The 23,289-nt window shown below is 56.9% G+C and overlaps 1 protein-coding gene across 10 annotated transcripts in view; it reads right to left on the reverse strand.

Annotated features, from left to right (window-relative positions):
- The window catches only part of SMARCD3 (SWI/SNF related, matrix associated, actin dependent regulator of chromatin, subfamily d, member 3), a 101,906-nt gene that overhangs the window by 24,550 nt on the left and 54,067 nt on the right, over positions 1-23,289 (reverse strand). For 8 of the 10 annotated variants that reach the window (XM_065054978.1, XM_065054976.1, XM_065054979.1 and 5 more), the window contains one exon: positions 8,487-8,609. The exons of 1 other annotated variant lie outside the window; for it this stretch is intronic. In XM_065054978.1, the coding sequence (XP_064911050.1) occupies positions 8,487-8,609 (123 nt within the window). Of the gene's footprint in view, positions 1-6,411; positions 6,743-8,486; positions 8,610-23,289 lie in introns of those variants that run through there. One more of the 10 variants, XM_065054973.1, reaches the window with a different exon arrangement.

A 23,289-nucleotide genomic window follows, 5' to 3' on the forward strand; every position in this document is an offset into this window, starting at 1 on the left:
CTGTACTGCCGTCATAAGGATGTCCAGTCTTGAAGAAGTCAGCCCAGAGGTGACGCAGAGAGTCAAAACTGAGCTCAGGGAAGGACAAAACCAAAATGGCACTGGCTGGGTTTTACAGCCACCACACAGACCACGAAGTGTCCTTGTGTGAAGACACTCACCCAACCACTGCACTCAGTTCACACGAGCACCCCTGGGCTCCACGATAACGTCGGGTTCATTTCCAGAAGGCTCTGAGAGCAAGATCCTCCTCCTCCTCCAGCTGAGTGGCTCCACCTCACCCCAGCGGCACCGGCACAACAGCAGCCGCGTGCAGCTCGGGCACCTTGCATCCTAAATACAGCAGTGGACACGAAGCCATCGACCTTCAATAAATCTGCACATTTCTTAGCAACGCACATTATAGCACAGATCTAAAACCTATTCTCTCTGTATGGTAGCTTCTCAGAGAACAGGAGAGCAACCAACCAAACCTGTGCACTTGTGTTTTACTGGTAGGGTTCTCAGTAACTTGAGGAAAAACTAAAGAGGAAACTGACAGCTCCAGGGCAAGAAGAAAGCAGCACACTCCATCTCTTCAGACACACCGGGACTTGGCACCCACAAAGACAAAGCTCAACACAGGAACTGCACAGAGGCCCAATCAATGCTGTAAACCAAATAACCTCCTGTCCAAAAGATCAATAAACGCTTCATCTGCTTGTTCTCTTGTGTAAGATACACATCTTCAACAAGCATCTTTGACTTGTCTTCAGCAAAACGAACTTGAAATAGCAGTCATATTAAAAAGAAAGGCCTTCCCCTAAAAGCACTGTATTTCACTTACAACTTCTCCTTGAGGAAAAGAAAAGGAAGACAGAAGCGCGTGTGACAGAAGACGGGTCACGTCAGCGGCGACAGCAGCGCCGGGGCGGGAGCGCCCGTGTGGCTGCAGACGGGTCTGAGCAGCAGCTGCAGGAGCGCCGGGCAGCACAACTGCAGCTCCTGTTCTTCAGTGTCACCTTCACACACAGCAGTACGGCCCCGAGTGGCAGTAAACGGCTGGAATGCTGGAAATGCATCAAGTCCTTCAGAAAACTGACTCTGGTTTAGAGTGTCATATTTTTCTTTCAGTTTCTATTAGCATTAGATCCCTAAAAAGTCAAATCAGAAACGGAGCATCCGAAGAGACCGATCTGTGTGACACCCTCAGGACAACGTCCATGAACCTGAAGCTCAGGTGTCCCCCGGGGGACGCTCGGGCAGGACACGAAACCCCAGGAGCCGTGGCGGGGAGCGGCGCCCGGGGCTTCCGCCAAAGTCACCGAGCTGCGAGCGGACGGGCGGTGCCGGCCGGGCCAGGGAGCCAGGCTGCCGGTCGCGCACGGCACCGCGCTAACGGCTCTGTGCGCAGCCGAAGGACCACTTGCTGCGTCACCCGACGCTGCACAAAAGCCTCGTGCACAAAATCCGTTTGTCTTTGCACACACAGCAACTGTGTCACGGTCCCGCAAAAACCTTTTAGGAAGCAAAAAGAACAGTGGGAGATAAAGCAGCGTGGAGACTAGAAATCTGGAGACAAAAAGAACAATGACCAGCAGTAACAAGTATCCAAGTCTGACCATTCCAAGAGAATCAAATGAAACAGAGTGTCCATATCAGGACTGGAATACAGAGGTGTCGCTCAGCCGGGGCAGCAGCCACCAACATGTCAAAATCTGTAGATTAAACTAAATTAGTTGGGTAACTCACGACAACAGAAGATGGACAAGAACTTAAAATGGTCAAACCGAAGCAGGAAAATCAGTGATTTGGTAGAAGATGCAATTATCATGAAGACTGAAAAGAACTACCTAATATTTGCTGAGTTCAAATTTGCACCAACACATGAAAAACGCCTGTAGACAGTTCTATAAAAGCTTCAACAATAAAGAAAAAACCCTAAAAAATGCAGAACAGATGTTGCAGAGGAACGAAGCGGAGAACAGCGGCACAACAGTCTGCGCGTGAGCTGCAGCGGCTCTGGGCAGTCAGGAGCCGCACGCCGGCGCCGAGGACGGCGAGGGGCGCTGAGCAATTCCCGCCCTGCAGCGACCAGCGGGACCGAGACGCTACCGGTGAAAACAGAACGTCATAAAACCTGAAAGGCACATGTAAATATGGGCTGATCTGAAGAAGATCAGGTGTTGGCCTCTTCCTTATCCCACAATGCGAAAAAGGAAACCACATAGAATTATGTCACAAGACCATAAATTCAAACCTGATCGGTGGCAGCACAATGAACCGCAGTTTACCAGAGGACTGACTGTCACAGAACTCAGATTTAAAATCTGCAGTTTTTAAGCCAGAAGAGACTTTATCTTCCAGACCGATCTCCCGTGCAACACGTGCTCTAATCATTCATCAACAGCTCTTCTTAAAGGACGTCCAGTGTTGACTTAAAGACCCGACAACAAAAGATCTATTACATTTCTGACATCCTGCTCTAGTGGTCATAAATATGCACATTAATCAGTTTCAACTGATATATTTTTGAACTACCAGCTGTCGGACCAAAGCCAAAAGCTCTTTAAAAACAAGTAAAACAAAACCAGACAAACAAATGGAGAAGGGACTGGAGCAGCTGTATTAGGCACAGATCCCACAAATATCCAGTCAAATAAATTGTCCATTTTAAAACCCCTCTGCGTCTGAATACACACTGAACTCTGATTATTGGAATTTGTGTGGAACCGTTCCCTACAGCTGGAAGGGCTTCTGGCACCTTCCTATGAAAGATTCAGCATGGGAAGACACCGCGCAGAGGGGCTGTGGAGCGTCCACCGTGGGGACGTTCAAAGGCTGTCTGAGCGCGGTCCTGCGTGACCAGCGCCAGCTGGCCCTTCCTGAGCACGGTGACCTCCAGAGGTCCCTGCAGCATCAGCCCAGCTGCGGTCCTGTGCTGGTCCCTGTCAGTAAGGACACCGGCACACAGCAGCCTCCCCACTCCTGTTGCACGTGGGAGAGAGAGGGCGATCGTGCAAGACCAAACCACGTTCTCATCAAACGCTTGAGCGGGTTTGGGATGGGTTAAGATGCGCATGTGCTGGGCCTGTCTGTGTCCAGGCTGAGGAAGCCTGTGCCCGGCGGCTGGACCGAGCCGCAGGGGTGCCGTGGGTGAGGCCGCGGGCTCGCGGGACAGCGAGTGACCGTCCGGGCACCGAGCCGGCCAGGAACGTGGGAACGTGCTGGGCCGGGCCCACGGGACACCCGGTCCTCTCAACAACGCAATCACACGTGGAGAACCCCAGATCGGTGCAGACAGGACAGCCTGGGGACTCCTGGGGTTCAGGTGTCCAAAAGGAGGTGGACCCACCCAAGGCCCACTGATTCTGAGGGACCCTCAGAGACTGGGTGACTGAAGATCCATTTATGTGTTAAGGCCAAGACCAGCAAGAAAACCACAAGTCATGACCAACTCTCCCAATGTACAAGTGTTTCCTAATCAGGAGATATATCTGTTGCCAGGCTCTCTCTTCACACTAGACAAACTGTAAGCTATTTAGCGCTTTTTTATTTAAATTCTGTAAATGTTATGGCTGATGATTAAAGATAAGAAAATTCCTAATAATACTCACTCAATAAATTGTTTTGTTTAAATTGAATTGCCATAAATTCTGGTTTGTTTTCAACACATTTCTACTTCAAATGGCTGGTGCAGACATTCCACCTGGAGAGCTGTGACACACCTTATCAAACGCGCCGTGCTGCTCGATGGGTCTCACCTGCGAGTCCAGCTCGCAGGGCTGTATCCTGCAATGCTTTTCAGAACCCCTGAAATGCGATTTCAAAGATGAAATCTTTCTTTCCTCTCCTGGATTTGGAAGAATTTTGCTTCTCTGGCAATTCAAACCTCTTTCTAATTTCAAGCCTAATATTTGTACAGTCATCCTTTCCCCATTTGTTCTTGTGCCAGCATTGTCCTCCAGCTTAAATGTTGATCCTTTTCCTCCCCCTATCAAAAACGCAGCCACTCCCGGTCTCTCCCGGGTTTTTTTTGTGTTCAGACAGAAAAGCCAAGCGACACTGAATCTTCCTTTTGCTGGGTTGGTCCAGCAGCTCTTCTTCTGCATGATCATTATAGTTTGAACTGTTCATTTTGAGCATCAATGACACCATACTCCGGCTTTAACAATCCTATGAGATATCACCAGGGTCTGCTGCAGCAGCATGAGCTTTTCTGTTGCTACAAGGAATTCTAGTTACTGACCTATCCGAAGATCATTTATCTCAGCTGCATAATATTGTTATTATACAAAAATAACAAATCCCACCTTTAATGATGTTTCCAATCAATTTACAACCATTTTACAGCAGAAATTCCTCCAGCTAATCCCAGCCAGCACCGAGACCAACGTGACAACCACAGAGAAGGAAGCGTGCTGTCCCGGTGCCGCAGAGGGATCTGCACCAGCTGAAACGGGACAGGAATGTGCTTCAGCAATCCCCACCTCCTTCTCCATAACATCCTGTGAGGAATGATAAATGATAGCTATGGCATTTGTCGACTGGAGTGAGCGCAGGTTTGATTCCAGGAGCTCAGTAACAGTAGAGTTCAGAGCATGACAGAAAAATCTCAGTACATGGAAACGACGAGTCTCGTACAGCGACAGGTGTGCCAGGCACCCTGAGAAACAACCCAGTCCTGCCTGGGAGGGCAGGGGACCCGGCAGGACCCCAGGGATCAGAAACAACGGACATTCCGTTCTGCCAACAATCCCACAGCAACTGCTCGGTCAACTTAAAACCTGAAAGTGGGGAAGGAACCTCAGTTTACAAAACCAGGAGAGAGATGTGACTGTATTCAGATGCTACTACTCTCTTTTAACCTAAAAATGGAGCACCCGTGAGTATAGTTTAGTTTGAAAAACTGCAGCTACGCGGAGTTCCGGTGAACTCAGTGTCCCACCCCAGCTCCCCGTGAAACGTGACCGTCCTGGTGACAGCCCCTGGCCCGGGCGAGGCCGGGCTGCTCCCCGTGGCGACGGGGCCGGAGCGGGAGCCCTGCCTGTGGGACGGGTCACCAGACGCTCTCCTTCCAGCCACGCGAGCCACCGTGTGAGCCTCGGGATGAAAATCGCCTTAGGCTTAATATTATGCCTTCGTCCACAACTGACTAGTTATCTCAGGCTTAGACAACAGAGAGAAACAGGCACTTTTTAGAGCATGATTTATCTGTATTCTTTCAAGTATCTCCTTCTGTATGAGAAGAACTGTGCATTAAACTCCATTGCCTACACTGACCAAACCTCTCGACTATAAAGGGAGCCCAGGGTCACTGGCTTACCTATAAATAAATACAATGTAGGTGTCTATACTTAGCCAAATAAATCCCACTCCCAAAGTTCACCATAGCCCTAGCAGCGCAGAGTTTCAGTGATGCATTCTTCCTTAATGACATCTGCTCGTCTGGAGCTGAGCCACACGGCTCCTGTTTCCTCCAGGCTCTGTGTGTACCTCCAGCCACAGGTGGTCACACAGCCCCGTCCTCCTCACGGCCCCTCGATCCCGGTCCCACAGCCCCGTCCTCCTCACGGCCCCTCGATCCCGGTCCCACAGCCCCGTCCTCCTCACGGCCCCTCGATCCCGGTCCCACAGCCCCGTCCGCCTCACGGCCCCTCGATCCCGGTCACACAGCCCCGTCCTCCTCACGGCCCCTCGATCCCGGTCACACAGCCCCGTCCGCCTCACGGCCCCTCGATCCCGGTCACACAGCCCCGTGCGCCTCACGGCCCCTCGATCCCGGTCACACAGCCCCGTCCTCCTCACGGCCCCTCGATCCCGGTCACACAGCCCCGTCCTCCTCACGGCCCCTCGATCCCGGTCACACAGCCCCGTCCTCCTCACGGCCCCTCGATCCCGGTCACACAGCCCCGTCCTCCTCACGGCCCCTCGATCCCGGTCCCACAGCCCCGTCCTCCTCACGGCCCCTCGATCCCGGTCCCACAGCCCCGTCCTCCTCACGGCCCCTCGATCCCGGTCACACAGCCCCGTCCTCCTCACAGCCCCTCGATCCCGGTCCCACAGCCCCGTGCGCCTCACGGCCCCTCGATCCCGGTCACACAGCCCCGTCCTCCTCACGGCCCCTCGATCCCGGTCCCACAGCCCCGTGCGCCTCACGGCCCCTCGATCCCGGTCCCACAGCCCCGTCCTCCTCACGGCCCCTCGATCCCGGTCACACAGCCCCGTCCTCCTCACGGCCCCTCGATCCCGGTCCCACAGCCCCGTGCGCCTCACGGCCCCTCGATCCCGGTCCCACAGCCCCGTGCGCCTCACGGCCCCTCGATCCCGGTCACACAGCCCCGTCCTCCTCACGGCCCCTCGATCCCGGTCACACAGCCCCGTCCTCCTCACGGCCCCTCGATCCCGGTCCCACAGCCCCGTCCTCCTCACGGCCCCTCGAGGCTCCTGCGGGGATCCTGACAGAGCGCGCGGGGCTCCCACAGCCAGCCGAGGGCTCTCTCCACGCGTGGCAGCGAACGCCGCCCGCGGAGGAGCGATGCTGGGAGTCGAGACAGATCGGTCCGGGAGCGCAGAGGACACAGCGGCCCGGCAGGCAGAACGGGACCGGGCGGGGCCGGGGCCGGCGGCGCGACAGGCCGCTGGGCAGGCGGGCCGGGGCTGTCCCCTCCTCCCGGCGGACCGCGCTGGCGCCGGCCCGGCCCGCAGCACCGCGGCTGTGCACGGTCAGCGTGCCCGCGTACTTCATGCGCCGTCCTCAGTCGAAAGCGGTTAAAACATCTCCCCCTATGCTTCCTCCAGAATAATAACAGCCTGAGCAACACTAGACCATTATTAACTTGTGGTTTCTAGCTACAGCTCCATCACTGTGATCAGTATAACTGCAGCTACAACTGATAACTCTGAGCAGTCCTGCACATTCCCTACGTATTATCACATAACTCAGACAAAATCAACATTTTCCCACGATTACAATTTCGGTTTGGGAACCACTGCTTTAAGGATTTTAAAACTAAGAGAGTTTGATAAGAGATGGAAATGCAGAGAGAACTTTTATTGCTGTTACTAATACTCAGACTATAATAAAATGAAAATACTCCACATCAGAACAACCCAGATTTATCCAGGCTTAACTCTGTTGTGACAGGTCTTGGAAAAGCTGCTGCCTGGCCGTTCCTCAGACGCAACTAGCTGAGGAACGGGTGCTCCAGGTGTGTCTGCTGAGCCCCAGATGTACACCGAACGTTCTGCAGCGCGGCGCCCCCGGGTGCTCCCCAGCGCTGAGCTGGAGCCGCGGGGCTGTCACCTCCCTCGCCAGGGAGCTGGCCACGGAACCAACACGCTCCCGCAGGCACGGGAATGCCGGTCTAAGTCTGCAATTACGGTTAAACGTGGCCGGTTACTCCTTCTAACAGTCCAACCAGCTGTACACAACACTTTTTAACTGCAAGCTTGTGATTTAAATCATCCACACTTTGGCTTCTGATCTACAAAACAGGTATGTTAATGGAACTTAACATTTTCTATTTTTTTTCTGTTTCATATATACCGACTGGAAAAAACATCATAGGTAAAAGCCTTCCACATCTTACCAGGTACCTACAGCGACAAACAAAACGGAATCTCGATCGCAGTTCAGATGACACCCATTACTGCGGCACAAACGAGAGCGACAGCTGCGCTCCACGGGAGACACACAGCTGCAAAACTCCCCATACTACAGAATCCACCACATGAACGAGCACGAGCATTCGATACCGCCACAAGAACTTAAATACGACATGAAAAGAAACTCTTCACAATGAGAACGGCCACTCATCGGAACAGATTGCCTGTGAAACCTCCAGCCCTAGAGGCTTCCAGAACTCGACCAGAACTCGACAGCCCCGTGTGGAGCAGGAGACGGAACTAGCGACTTCCGCGGCTTCTTCCTACCAAAACCTTTCCATGACTCAGTCGAATAGACTCGGAAAACTTCGGAAAAGATAATTTCAGCAGGCTATTGTGAACAGTGAAGTTCTGGACTTAGTCCAATAGAAACTGCAGAAAATGTCCTCCATTATTTTCTTATAAGAATAATCCTTTTACAGACTATGTAAATGTGGACATTTCTGCAGGATCTTTAACAATTTTTCTGTAATTTTCCCATTACACGTTCTGTTATTCCACAAGTTTAGCTTTTGACTGAATTTAATACATCTCTTCAGCACATCCCTCTGGTGTCTTATTTTCTTCTTTTTAATCATCCTAATAGGAAGCTCCAAAACCAGTGTTTCTTCATCCAGAAACTATTATTGCCCTTCCTAAAGGCTTCCACAAGCTAGAGCTGTAATGTCAGGGCATTCTCTCCACCACATGCTGCTCCCCATCTGCTTATTCTTAGGAACTTTTTCTGACCCGTTTCAAAATACCTCTGTTAACAGGACCTTTACTGGAAGGATCATTCCACCATTTAACACAAGGATTATTTCCCCCCCAGCTCAACGCACAAACAGCCCATGACGTACCTTCATTGGCCTCTTCAGCGCCTCCTGAATATCCACACGCTTCCGCATGATGGTCTGGTCCAGCTTGCGTTCAAAGGCCAACAGGTCCATGTAGGCCTGGGACTCAGGAACCAGCTCCCGGATCTGAGGAGGAAACAAGAACGTCCCAGCACTGGGGACAAGGGACACCCTGGCACTGGGGACAAGGGACACCCCGGCACAGGGGACAGACAAGGGACACCCCGGCACTGGGGACAAGGGACACCCTGGCACTGGAGACAGACAAGGGACACCCCGGCACGGAAGACAAGGGACACCCTGGCACGGGAGACAAGGGACACGCCGGCACTGGAGACAGACAAGGGTCACCCCGGCACTGGAGACAGACAAGGGACACCCCAGCACTGGAGACAAGGGACACCCTGGCACGGGGGACAAGGGACATCCCGGCACTGGAGACGGACAAGGGACACCCTGGCACTGGGGACAAGGGACATCCCGGCACTGGAGACGGACAAGGGACACCCTGGCACTGGAGACAAGGGACACCCCGGCACTGGGGACAAGGGACACTCCGGCACTGGAGACGGACAATGGACACCCCAGCAATGGAGACAAGGGACACCCCGGCACTGGGGACAGACAAGGGACACCCCGGCACTGGAGACGGACAATGGACACCCCAGCAATGGAGACAAGGGACACCCTGGCACTGGGGACAGACAAGGGACACACCAGCACTGGAGACAAGGGACACCCTGGCACTGGAGACAGACAAGGGACACACCAGCACTGGAGACAAGGGACACCCTGGCACTGGAGACAGACAAGGGACACACCAGCACTGGAGACAAGGGACACCCTGGCACTGGAGACAGACAAGGGACACCCCAGCAATGGAGACAGACAAGGGACACACCAGCACTGGAGACAAGGGACACCCCAGCAATGGAGACAGACAAGGGACACACCAGCACTGGAGACAAGGGACACCCCAGCAATGGAGACAGACAAAGGACACACCAGCACTGGAGACAAGGGACACCCCGGCACGGGAGGGAAGAACCCGCCGCGCGCCAGCGCAGTGACACCGACCCTCCCCAGCCCCAGAGAGCGGCTCCCGACCGAGGGCAGGGCACGTGGTACGCGCGGGAGCGGGCGAGCGGGGCACGGAGCTGGCAGCTGGGCCCGCAGCCGGGCACCGCGCTCCTGTCTGTCAGTCCAGGCTCAGCTGTGAGCAGCCTGGGAGCCGCTGCTCTCGCAGCGCAAGAGCAAACTAAGAGTGCTGGGTCTCTTCAGACTAAAACTAAAGGGGGGGTGTTCATGTCATTTTTAAAGTGTTACCCACGGTAAGCAAAACCTGTCATTTAGGGAGTCAAGGTTTGTTGAAACAACTTCTCAGCTGAGGTGGAATTGACCTTCACATCAGACTTCAACGTGACCAGCTGTAAGGTGTCAACTTCTGATCTCATGTTCTAATATATTAGCTAAATTACATCAGTTCTATTGAGAAACACCCTTTTTATTTTCCCTTTTCCAGACAAGTTAGTAGGGGAGGTAACATGAAGTAGATTAGGAGGAAGGTCTAACAATCTGAGCTTGGAAATGGGCAAGTAAAGCCTTCTATGAAAAAGCTGGTTCTTGGAATAACTCATGCAGGCAAAATATAAAAGAAAGGAACTGTAAGTAATTACAGTAAATCTGCTGGACTGCCTTGTTTATTTCTACAATATCCACTCTAGCTTTCACCTGTATAACTAAAATATTTAATTATTATACTACTTCTTTTCTATAGGAATTAAAACTAGTTGGTATTCTTGTTTTGCTTTAGAACCACAAGTCTACAGTTTCCCTGTGGTGTAAGACACGCGCACCTGTGAGACCCCAGGCACAGCCCTGCCGCTGCGCCGTGCTGGGGCAGAACCGCTGCGGGGCTCGGCGCAAGGCGCCCTGTCCCAGGCCGCGCTGGCAGCACCGTACGGAGCAGCGGCGGCCCGGGCGCGTTCTGAACCTGCCGCCCGCCAGCGCCACTCGCCGCCTCCCTGCGCAGCTGGGGCCCTGGGGCGGGCGCTCCCTGCGGCCCTCTCCAAACTGCCGGTGCACAGGCTCTTGTCATCCTTCCCTCAATATTTTTATTTTCCAGGAACAATTCCTGCCTTCTGTATTTAGACTGATCAAACATCATAAAAAAAGTATCTTTAACCTTATTTGTTTTGACATGCTGGAACAGCTGCTGTATTCACAGCAGGACTGACACTTCGGAGAAGCAGAAACCACGGAGCCAAAATCTCCGTTCAGCTTCAGCTTGTGTTCTTTCCTGAAGTGTTAGCAGAAGAATAAAGGAATATGAACATTTTTAAGGGCGAAGCACGAAGAGCAAGCATTGCCCTGCAAACACCAATGAGCTTGGCAATGCTCTGCCCCACAGTGAATGCAAATCTTTGGACCCAACAAAATACCCCAATGCTTCTACCCCATCCTACACAGAAGATTCCTCAGTTCCTTCTACACAGAGGAAATTAATCATTTTGTACTGCAACTAATTAAAAATCCTGGACCCAGAACATAGTTGCAGTCTTTTAGCTCCAAGCTCAGGGCTCCTTGGCGGGTGACGGAGCAGGATGTGGCCCCCGAGACAAAGCACACACGCGGCTGTGGTACAAACTGTCCGGCTGGTGCGCACGGCACCGGACCCAGGGCCGGACGAAACTTCTAGCGAGTTTGTACAAACAGCAGTAACCTCCCATAAATATTTACATCCACACTTTACATCTCTTACCTCATGGAAGTGAAAGGGTATTTCCTATTCACTCCTATAATCACAGTGGACGTTAAACTTTGTAAGATGTTAAGAAAGCATAAACATTTTAAAAATAGCCAAAGATAACACTGTGTGTAAACCCTTGAACTGCAAATGGTGCAGGCTGGGAGAGTATTTGGGAGAAGAACTGTACCTGCCTGTGCTTTGTGCTCTTCTCTGGGCACGTGTTACGGTCACGGTGAAGACGGGACGCTGGGCTAGACCCAAGTGGGCTCAGACCGCTTCTGGCTGCTCCTGCGCTCTTCTGCGTTCTCACCCTACCACTGGAATAATCTTTTGGAGGCACGATAACGTTCCAACTTGATACTCTTTCCCAACTTCTCCTCAAGAGTGAAAGGAAAATTAAAGGGGAGCCCCAGCAATACCACATCATGATGAAGAATTTTATTTGTTTCTGGTACGTCTTAGCTCAAAACAATAAAGGTAGAACAGAATTTATTTTTCAGTTCTCTTCATAGGTAACGGAACGACAGTCACCGTGGTGTCCATGCGATAAGGACCCGTGCAGCCTGCCTAATTCTTTCCTCTTACATGGTGTGCCCTAAGAACTTGCAAGTCTCTTCTCTTCTGCAAAAGTTCTAACTATCAATGTGTAAAGAGTATTTCATGACTTGAATTCTCTGTTCAGGCCTTTATCTATCTCAGAAACCACAAAAAGTACCTAGCAGCAGCACGTCATCAACTGAGGTTTGAAAGCATGTATGTCAAACCTCATCTTAGAATCACACGGATAACTGGAACAGATTATTGCTAGCACTAGTAAGATAACGTCTTTCTAAAGGCTGGGGTTAACCTGCAGTGATCACAAGGTAATCCGGACCAGAAGGACCTTTGGAAGTCGTGCAGACCAATTGTTGCGCTAAACCAGTTCAGATCACACCAGGTCGCTCAGCACCTGGTCCCGTCGGGTTCTGAACACCTCCAGCCAAGGACGGACATCCCACGGCGTCACGTGGCAGCCTGTTCCAGTGTTCTGGTACCACCATGGTACCGTTACAAAATCAAAAACCCAAACGAGTTCCTGATACGGAGTCAATTGCCATGTTGCAGTGCGCTTGGGCTGCCTCCCACCCTGTTGTGCACCTCCGAGGGGAGTCTGGCCTTGCCCCTTCGTCACTGTCCCAACGGGACCTCCCTTTCCAGGTTCTCTTGGTGGGCCTGTGCTCCGGCCCTCGGACTCCGGTCCTGTGTGGGCCTCGCTCCACGATGCCACGTCTTTGTGCTCCTGTGCCCAGAGGCGCTTTCACAAGTGTGGTGTAGCAAGGAACACTCTCTTTCCTCGACTTCACGGCAACACCTGCACTAATACAGCCCATTTTGCAGCTGACCTTTGTCACGGCTGGCTTACCTCACAGACTTGTTCTCCGCTTGTTGTCCATGAGGATCCCCAGGTCTTCTTCTGCAAAAGTGCTTTCTACCCCATTGACATCCACCTGTACCACTGCACAGCGTCACTCTACCCCAGGAGCACACTTTGTATTTGCCTTTGTTGAACTTCACAACATTGAACTGCCGCCGTGTTCCTGCAGCTTGTCACGGTCCCTCTGAGCAGCCACGCGCCCCTGACTCTGACGTAGGGTCAGGGACCTGGGAGGCCTGGAGACAGGACTTAGCAGGAGAAACGGAGGCAAAGACAACCTGAGTGCCTCAGCCTTCTCCATGGCTTCTGACATGAGCGGCAGAACCAGACCCAGAAGACCCAGGTTGTCCTTACTCTTCCACTGCTGATCCACTTGCAGAAGGCTTCCTTGTTGCCCATCACATCCATTGCTAAGTTCAATTCCAATGGAGTTTTGACTTTCCTAATTCCACGCCTGCATGCTTGGGCACCACGGTGCTGCTCTGGCTGGACAGACCATCCCTCCACCCCCCTGTTCACACCTCCATGCTCTCCCGCTTTGTATTCGAGGCCAGGCAGGAATTCCCTGCTCAACCCTGCTGGCCTCCTGCAGGCGTGCTCAGCTTTCTGCACGCTGGTCTGATGGTTCCCCTTGTTTTGAAGAGGCTGTCCCTGAGTTCAGCCAGCCGCCCTGAGCCCCTTTGTCCTCCGGGGATCCTTCTGGGCACATCCCTGCACACGCCAAACCCTGCTCTCCTGAAGCCCAGGTCTTGCTTGCTTCTCTCGGGATGGCAAACTGCCATCTCACGGAGGCGGCAGCCAGGGCTGCTTCACCTTCACATCTTCAACCAGCTCTTCCTTCTCTGGGAGCGGCGGGTCCAGCAGAGCACCTCCCCTTGTTGGCTTGCTGGGCACCCGTGTCAAGAAGTGTCATCAGTGCACTCCGGGACTCTCCTGCAGCGCTTGTGCCAGGGCTCCTGCCCTCAGAGCAGACAGGGTGGTAAAGTCCCCCCAACACCGTGAGCGCCTGCAACCACGGCGCTTCCTCCAGATGTCCACGAAAGCCTTTGTCTGCCTGACCAGGCGGGTTGTTGTGGCAGACAGCCGCCACGCTGTCACCCGCACACCTTCGTTTAGTTTAAACTGAAGACAGGAAAACAAACAAACAAACAGACACAGAACAGCGTGCCTTCCAGACTGATGTCTCTTTCCAGGGGAAAGCTGGATATCACTAAAATTTCCAGGAAAAAATAATAAGTAGAATTTGATCAGTTTCAGGTAGGAAATAATGATTGAAGCTGCATTCTTCACCACCTCAGCAGGACAAACAAAGCAGTTTTAGCATTTACTTAAAAGAAAAATCATCAGACATCTATCAATAGAGGTTTGGCAACTTCCTTAGAATTAGGCCAGCCTATAATTTCCATCTTTGGGAGAGGTAACAAAAGCCTCTTGCTGTCCCAAGTCTGACAAGCTTGACTATATCCTGAGCCACACAGCCTACACATTTCAAAAATAGTGTTCAGAAGACAACATTTCTACATTATGAGTGACAACAACTGGAACCTGACTTACCCGCTACTGGGCAGTTTCCCTGATAAGAAGCTTTAGCCTATAGCTTATTGGCAAACGTTTACCGTTGAGGTGTCTATGGTGCTCAAAGGACAGCTGAGGGCTGGCGCTCGCCAGATGTCCCCTCTGTGCCGCCCGATGAGTCCCGGTCCCTAAGAGGCAATGTGTCCGGATTTCTGACTGCCTGCCAGAGCCGGCAACACCGTCCAGCAACGTGCAAAGCAACTGAAGACTGTGCCGTTCTGAACTGCACAGCACGTGCAGGGACCACTGAAAATGCAAGAGCCTGCAACAACACAAGCAACAGTTAAGCAAGGCTTTCACCAGCACAGACTGATGCGGGCAGATGGATTCAATACATACGCTACGCACTGTTTGTATGTGAATCTTTAATTACACAAAAAAAGTCATTCAGTCACATCTATGAATTAGGATTATGAGGAGTCCTGATGAGTTACTCTAAAAGTTCTAGCAAAAGCAATTCAGCAGCTCCTGTACGTTCATTGGCTGCGCAGCAACTCTGACCCAGCCAAACCTGAGACATATACAGTCCAAGGAAACGACTGGAGAGGTGACCACAAAGTAAATCAGCCCCTGCTCCAGCACTGCTCTATGGACACCCAGCCAGCCCCTGCTCCAGCACTGCTCTATGGACACCCAGCCAGCCCCTGCTCCAGCACTGCTCTATGGACACCCAGCCAGCCCCTGTTCCAGCACTGCTGTATGGACACCCAGCCAGCCCCTGCTCCAGCACTGCTCTATGGACACCCAGCCAGCCCCTGCTCCAGCACTGCTCTATGGACACCCAGCCAGCCCCTGCTCCAGCACTGCTCTATGGACACCCAGGCAGCCCCTGCTCCAGCACTGCTCTATGGACACCCAGCCAGCCCCTGCTCCAGCACTGCTCTATGGACACCCAGCCAGCCCCTGCTCCAGCACTGCTCTATGGACACCCAGCCAGCCCCTGCTCCAGCACCGCTCTATGGACACCCAGCCAGCCCCTGCTCCAGCACCGCTCTGTGAACACCCAGCCAGCCCCTGCAGCAGCACTGCTCTATGGACACCCAGCCAGCCCCTGCTCCAGCACTGCTCTATGGACACCCAGCCAGCCCCTGCTCCAGCACTGCTCTATGGACACCCAGCCAGCCCCTGCAGCAGCACTGCTCTATGGACACCCAGCCAGCCCCTGCTCCAGCACTGCTCTATGGACACCCAGCCAGCCCCTGCTCCAGCACTGCTGTATGGACACCGAGCCAGCCCCTGCTCCAGAACTGCTCTATGGACACCCAGCCAGCCCCTGCTCCAGCACCGCTCTATGGACACCCAGCCAGCCCCTGCTCCAGAACTGCTCTATGGACACCCAGCCAGCCCCTGCTCCAGAACTGCTCTATGGACACCCAGCCAGCCCCTGCTCCAGCACCGCTCTATGGACACCCAGCCAGCCCCTGCTCCAGCACTGCTGTAAGGACACCCAGCCAGCCCCTGCTCCAGAACTGCTCTATGGACACCCAGCCAGCCCCTGCTCCAGCACCGCTCTATGGAGACCCAGCCAGCCCCTGCTCCAGAACTGCTCTATGAACACCCAGCCAGCCCCTGCTCCAGCACTGCTGTATGGACACCCAGCCAGCCCCTGCTCCAGCACTGCTCTATGGACACCCAGCCAGCCCCTGCTCCAGCACTGCTCTATGGACACCCAGCCAGCCCCTGCTCCAGAACCGCTCTATGGACACCCAGCCAACCCCTGCTCCAGCACCGCTCTATGGACACCCAGCCAGCCCCTGCTCCAGCACTGCTCTATGGACACCCAGCCAGCCCCTGCTCCAGCACTGCTGTATGGACACCCAGCCAGCCCCTGCTCCAGCACTGCTCTATGGACACCCAGCCAGCCCCTGCTCCAGCACTGCTCTATGGACACCCAGCCAGCCCCTGGTCCAGCACTGCTCTATGGACACCCAGCCAGCCCCTGCTCCAGCATTGCTGTATGGACACCCAGCCAGCCCCTGCTCCAGCACTGCTCTATGGACACCCAGCCAGCCCCTGCTCCAGCACTGCTCTATGGACACCCAGCCAGCCCCTGCTCCAGCACTGCTCTATGGACACCCAGCCAGCGCCTGCTCCAGCACTGCTCTATGGACACCCAGCCAGCCCTTGCTCCAGCACTGCTCTATGGACACCCAGCCAGCCCCTGCTCCAGCCCCGCTCTATGGACACCCAGCCAGCCCCTGCTCCAGAACTGCTCTATGGACACCCAGCCAGCCCCTGCTCCAGCACTGCTCTATGGACACCCAGCCAGCCCCTGCTCCAGCACTGCTGTATGGACACCCAGCCAGCCCCTGCTCCAGCACTGCTGTATGGACACGCAGCCAACCCCTGCTCCAGCACTGCTGTATGGACACCCAGCCAGCCCCTGCTCCAGCACTGCTCTACGGACACCCAGCCAACCCCTGCTCCAGTACTGCTCTATGGACACCCAGGCAGCCCCTGCTCCAGCACCGCTCTATGGACACCCGGCCAGCCCCTGCTCCAGCACTGCTGCACAGATACCCAGCCAGCCCCTGCTCCAGCACTGCTCTATGGACACCCAGCCAGCCCCTGCTCCAGCACTGCTCTATGGACACCCAGCCAGCGCCTGCTCCAGCACTGGTCTATGGACACCAGGCCAGTCCCTGCTCCAGCACTGCTCTATGGACACCCAGCCAGCCCCTGCTCCAGCACTGCTCTATGGACACCCAGCCAGCCCCTGCTCCAGCACTGCTGTATAGACACCCAGCCAGCTCCTGCTCCAGCACTGCTGTATGGACACCCAGCCAGCCCCTGCTCCAGCACTGCTCTATGGACACCCAGCCAGTCCCTGCTCCAGCACTGCTCTATGGACACCCAGCCAGCCCCTGCTCCAGCACTGCTCTATGGACACCCAGCCAGCCCCTGCTCCAGAACTGCTCTATGGACACCCAGCCAGCCCCTGCTCCAGAACTGCTCTATGGACACCCAGCCAGCCCCTGCTCCAGCACTGCTGTATGGACACCCAGCCAGCCCCTGCTCCAGCACTGCTCTATGGACACCCAGCCAGCCCCTGCTCCAGCACTGCTCTATGGACACCCAGCCAGCCCCTGCTCCAGCACCGCTGTATGGACACCCAGCCGGCCCCTGCTCCAGCACTTCTGTATGGACACCCAGCCAGCCCTTGCTCCAGCACTGCTGCACAGACACCCAGCCAGCCCCTGCTCCAGCACTGCTCTATGGACACCCAGCCAGCCCCTGCTCCAGCACTGCTCTATGGACACCCTGCCAGCCCCTGCTCCAGCACTGCTCTATGGACACCCAGCCAGCCCCTGCTCCAGCACTGCTCTATGGACACCCAGCCAGCCCCTGCTCCAGCACCGCTCTATGGACACCCAGCCAGCCCCTGCTCCAGCAATGCTCTACAGACATCCAGCCAGCCCCTGCTCCAGCACTGCTCTATGGACACGAGGCCAGCCCCTGCTCCAGCACTACTCTATGGACACCCAGCCAGCCCCTGCTCCAGCACTGCTCTATGGACACCCAGCCAGCCCCTGCTCCAGCACTGCTCTATGGACACCCAGCCAGCCCCTGCTCCAGCACTGCTCTACGGACACCCAGCCAGCCCCTGCTCCAGCACCGCTCTACAGACATCCCGCCAGCCCCTGCTCCAGCACTGCTCTATGGACACCCAGCCAGCCCCTGCTGCAGCACTGCTGTATGGACACCCAGCCAGCCCCTGCTCCAGCACTGCTCTATGGACACGAGGCCAGCCCCTGCTGCAGCACTGCTCTATGGACACCCAGCCAGCCCCTGCTCCAGCACTGCTCTATGGACACCCAGCCAGCCCCTGCTCCAGCACTGCTCTATGGACACCCAGGCAGCCCCTGCTCCAGCACTGCTCTATGGACACCCAGCCAGCCCCTGCTCCACCACTGCTCTATGGACACCCAGCCAGCCCCTGCTCCAGCAATGCTCTATGGACACCCAGCTAGCCCCTGCTCCAGCACTGCTCTATGGACACCCAGCCAGCCCCTGCTCCAGCACTGCTGCACAGACACCCAGCCAGCCCCTGCTCCAGCACTGCTCTATGGACACCCAGCCAGCCCCTGCTCCAGCACTGCTCTATGGACACCCAGCCAGCCCCTGCTCCAGCACTGCTCTATGGACACCCAGCCAGCCCCTGCTCCAGCACTGCTCTATGGACACCCAGCCAGCCCCTGCTCCAGCACTGCTCTATGGACACCCAGCCAGCCCCTGCTCCAGCACTGCTGTATGGACACGCAGCCAACCCCTGCTCCAGCACTGCTCTATGGACACCCAGCCAGCCCCTGCTCCAGCACTGCTCTACGGACACCCAGCCAACCCCTGCTCCAGTACTGCTCTATGGACACCCAGGCAGCCCCTGCTCCAGCACTGCTCTATGGACACCCAGCCAGCGCCTGCTCCAGCACTGGTCTATGGACACCAGGCCAGTCCCTGCTCCAGCACTGCTCTATGGACACCCAGCCAGCGCCTGCTCCAGCACTGCTCTATGGACACCCAGCCAGCCCCTGCTCCAGCACTGCTGTATGGACACCCAGCCAGCTCCTGCTCCAGCACTGCTGTATGGACACCCAGCCAGCCCCTGCTCCAGCACTGCTCTATGGACACCCAGCCAGTCCCTGCTCCAGCACTGCTCTATGGACACCCAGCCAGCCCCTGCTCCAGCACTGCTGCACAGACACCCAGCCAGCCCCTGCTCCAGCACTGCTGCACAGACACCCAGCCAGCCCCTGCTCCAGAACTGCTCTATGGACACCCAGCCAGCCCCTGCTCCAGAACTGCTGTATGGACACCCAGCCAGCCCCTGCTCCAGCACTGCTCTATGGACACCCAGCCAGCCCCTGCTCCAGCACTGCTCTATGGACACCCAGCCAGCCCTTGCTCCAGCACTGCTGCACAGACACCCAGCCAGCCCCTGCTCCAGCACTGCTCTATGGACACCCAGCCAGCCCCTGCTCCAGCACTGCTCTATGGACACCCAGCCAGCCCCTGCTCCAGCACTGCTGTATGGACACCCAGCCAGCCCCTGCTCCAGCACTGCTCTATGGACACCCAGCCAGCCCCTGCTCCAGCACTGCTCTATGGACACCCAGCCAGCCCCTGCTCCAGCACTGCTCTATGGACACCCAGCCAGCCCCTGCTCCAGCACTGCTCTATGGACACCCAGCCAGCCCCTGCTCCAGCACTGCTCTATGGACACCCAGCCAGCCCCTGCTCCAGCACCGCTGTATGGACACCCAGCCAGCCCCTGCTCCAGCATTGCTGTATGGACACCCAGCCAGCCCCTGCTCCAGCACCGCTCTATGGACACGAGGCCAGCCCCTGCTCCAGCACTGCTCTATGGACACCCAGCCAGCCCCTGCTCCAGCACTGCTGTATGGACACCCAGCCAGCCCCTGCTCCAGCACTGCTGTATGGACACGCAGCCAACCCCTGCTCCAGCACTGCTCTATGGACACCCAGCCAGCCCCTGCTCCAGCACTGCTCTATGGACACCCAGCCAGCCCCTGCTCCAGCACTGCTGTATGGACACGCAGCCAGCCCCTGCTCCAGCACTGCTCTATGGACACCCAGCCAGCCCCTGCTCCAGCACTGCTCTATGGACACCCAGCCAGCCCCTGCTCCAGCACTGCTCTATGGACACCCAGCCAGCCCCTGCTCCAGCACTGCTCTATGGACACCCAGCCAGCCCCTGCTCCAGCACTGCTCTATGGACACCCAGCCAGCCCCTGCTCCAGCACTGCTCTACGGACACCCAGCCAACCCCTGCTCCAGTACTGCTCTATGGACACCCAGGCAGCCCCTGCTCCAGCACCGCTCTATGGACACCCGGCCAGCCCCTGCTCCAGCACTGCTGCACAGACACCCAGCCAGCCCCTGCTCCAGCACTGCTCTATGGACACCCAGCCAGCCCCTGCTCCAGCACCGCTCTATGGACACCCAGCCAGCGCCTGCTCCAGCACTGGTCTATGGACACCAGGCCAGTCCCTGCTCCAGCACTGCTCTATGGACACCCAGCCAGCGCCTGCTCCAGCACTGCTCTATGGACACCCAGCCAGCCCCTGCTCCAGCACTGCTCTATGGACACCCAGCCAGTCCCTGCTCCAGCACTGCTCTATGGACACCCAGCCAGCCCCTGCTCCAGCACTGCTGCACAGACACCCAGCCAGCCCCTGCTCCAGCACTGCTCTATGGACACCCAGCCAGCCCCTGCTCCAGCACTGCTCTATGGACACCCTGCCAGCCCCTGCTCCAGCACTGCTCTATGGACACCCAGCCAGCCCCTGCTCCAGCACTGCTCTATGGACACCCAGCCAGCCCCTGCTCCAGCACCGCTCTACAGACATCCCGCCAGCCCCTGCTCCAGCACTGCTCTATGGACACCCAGCCAGCCCCTGCTCCAGCACTGCTCTATGGACACCCAGCCAGCCCCTGCTCCAGCACTGCTCTATGGACACCCAGCCAGCCCCTGCTCCAGCACCGCTGTATGGACACCCAGCCAGCCCCTGCTCCAGAACTGCTCTATGGACACCCAGCCAGCCCCTGATCCAGAACTGCTCTATGGACACCCAGCCAGCCCCTGCTCCAGCACTGCTGTATGGACACCCAGCCAGCCCCTGCTCCAGCACTGCTCTATGGACACCCAGACAGCCCCTGCTCCAGCACTGCTCTATGGACACCCAGCCAGCCCCTGCTCCAGCACCGCTGTATGGACACCCAGCCAGCCCCTGCTCCAGCACTTCTGTATGGACACCCAGCCAGCCCCTGCTCCAGCACTGCTCTATGGACACCCAGCCAGCCCTTGCTCCAGCACTGCTGCACAGACACCCAGCCAGCCCCTGCTCCAGCACTGCTCTATGGACACCCAGCCAGCCCCTGCTCCAGCACTGCTCTATGGACACCCTGCCAGCCCCTGCTCCAGCACTGCTCTATGGACACCCAGCCAGCCCCTGCTCCAGCACTGCTCTATGGACACCCAGCCAGCCCCTGCTCCAGCACCGCTCTACAGACATCCCGCCAGCCCCTGCTCCAGCACTGCTCTATGGACACCCAGCCAGCCCCTGCTCCAGCACTGCTCTATGGACACCCAGCCAGCCCCTGCTCCAGCACTGCTCTATGGACACGAGGCCAGCCCCTGCTCCAGCACTGCTCTATGGACACCCAGCCAGCCCCTGCTCCAGCACTGCTCTATGGACACCCAGCCAGCCCCTGCTCCAGCACTGCTCTATGGACACCCAGCCAGCCCCTGCTCCAGCACTGCTCTATGGACACCCAGACAGCCCCTGCTCCAGCACCGCTGTATGGACACCCAGCCAGCCCTTGCTCCAGCACTGCTCTATGGACACCCAGCCAGCCCCTGCTCCAGCACTGCTCTATGGACACGAGGCCAGCCCCTGCTCCAGCACTGCTCTATGGACACCCAGCCAGCCCCTGCTCCAGCACTGCTCTATGGACACCCAGCCAGCCCCTGCTCCAGCACTGCTCTATGGACACCCAGCCAGCCCCTGCTCCAGCACTGCTCTATGGACACCCAGCCAGCCCCTGCTCCAGCACTGCTCTATGGACACCCAGCCAGCCCCTGCTCCAGCACTGCTCTATGGACACCCAGCCAGCCCCTGCTCCAGCACCGCTCTACAGACATCCCGCCAGCCCCTGCTCCAGCACTGCTCTATGGACACCCAGCCAGCCCCTGCTCCAGCATTGCTGTATGGACACCCAGCCAGCCCCTGCTCCAGCACTGCTCTATGGACACCCAGCCAGCCCCTGCTCCAGCACTGCTCTATGGACACCCAGGCAGCCCCTGCTCCAGCACTGCTCTATGGACACCCAGCCAGCCCCTGCTCCAGAACTGCTCTATGGACACCCAGCCAGTCCCTGCTCCAGCACTGCTCTATGGACACCCAGCCAGCCCCTGCTCCAGCACTGCTCTATGGACACGAGGCCAGCCCCTGCTCCAGCACTGCTCTATGGACACCCAGCCAGCCCCTGCTCCAGCACTGCTCTATGGACACCCAGCCAGCCCCTGCTCCAGCACTGCTCTATGGACACCCAGCCAGCCCCTGCTCCAGCACTGCTCTATGGACACCCAGCCAGCCCCTGCTCCAGCACTGCTCTATGGACACCCAGCCAGCCCCTGCTCCAGCACTGCTCTATGGACACCCAGCCAGCCCCTGCTCCAGCACCGCTCTACAGACATCCCGCCAGCCCCTGCTCCAGCACTGCTCTATGGACACCCAGCCAGCCCCTGCTCCAGCATTGCTGTATGGACACCCAGCCAGCCCCTGCTCCAGCACTGCTCTATGGACACCCAGCCAGCCCCTGCTCCAGCACTGCTCTATGGACACCCAGGCAGCCCCTGCTCCAGCACTGCTCTATGGACACCCAGCCAGCCCCTGCTCCAGAACTGCTCTATGGACACCCAGCCAGTCCCTGCTCCAGCACTGCTGTATGGACACCCAGCCAGCCCCTGCTCCAGCACTGCTCTATGGACACCCAGCCAGCCCCTGCTCCAGCACCGCTCTATGGACACCCAGCCAGCCCCTGCTCCAGCACTGCTCTATGGACACCCAGCCAGCCCTTGCTCCAGCACTGCTCTATGGACACCCAGCCAGCCCCTGCTCCAGCACTGCTGTGTGGACACCCAGCCAGCTCTTGCTCCAGCACCGCTCTATGGACACCCAGCCAGCCCCTGCTCCAGCACTGCTGTATGGACACCCAGCCAGCCCCTGCTCCAGCACTGCTCTATGGACACCCAGCCAGCCCCTGCTCCAGCACCGCTCTATGGACACCCAGCCAGCCCCTGCTCCAGCACTGCTCTATGGACACCCAGCCAGCCCCTGCTCCAGCACTGCTCTATGGACACCCAGCCAGCCCCTGCTCCAGCAATGCTCTACAGACATCCAGCCAGCCCCTGCTCCAGCACTGCTCTATGGACACGAGGCCAGCCCCTGCTCCAGCACTGCTCTATGGACACCCAGCCAGCCCCTGCTCCAGCACTGCTCTATGGACACCCAGCCAGCCCCTGCTCCAGCACTGCTCTATGGACA

The sequence above is a fragment of the Columba livia genome, chromosome 2, assembly GCF_036013475.1.
Source record: "Columba livia isolate bColLiv1 breed racing homer chromosome 2, bColLiv1.pat.W.v2, whole genome shotgun sequence".
Taxonomy (NCBI): Eukaryota; Metazoa; Chordata; class Aves; order Columbiformes; family Columbidae; genus Columba; species Columba livia.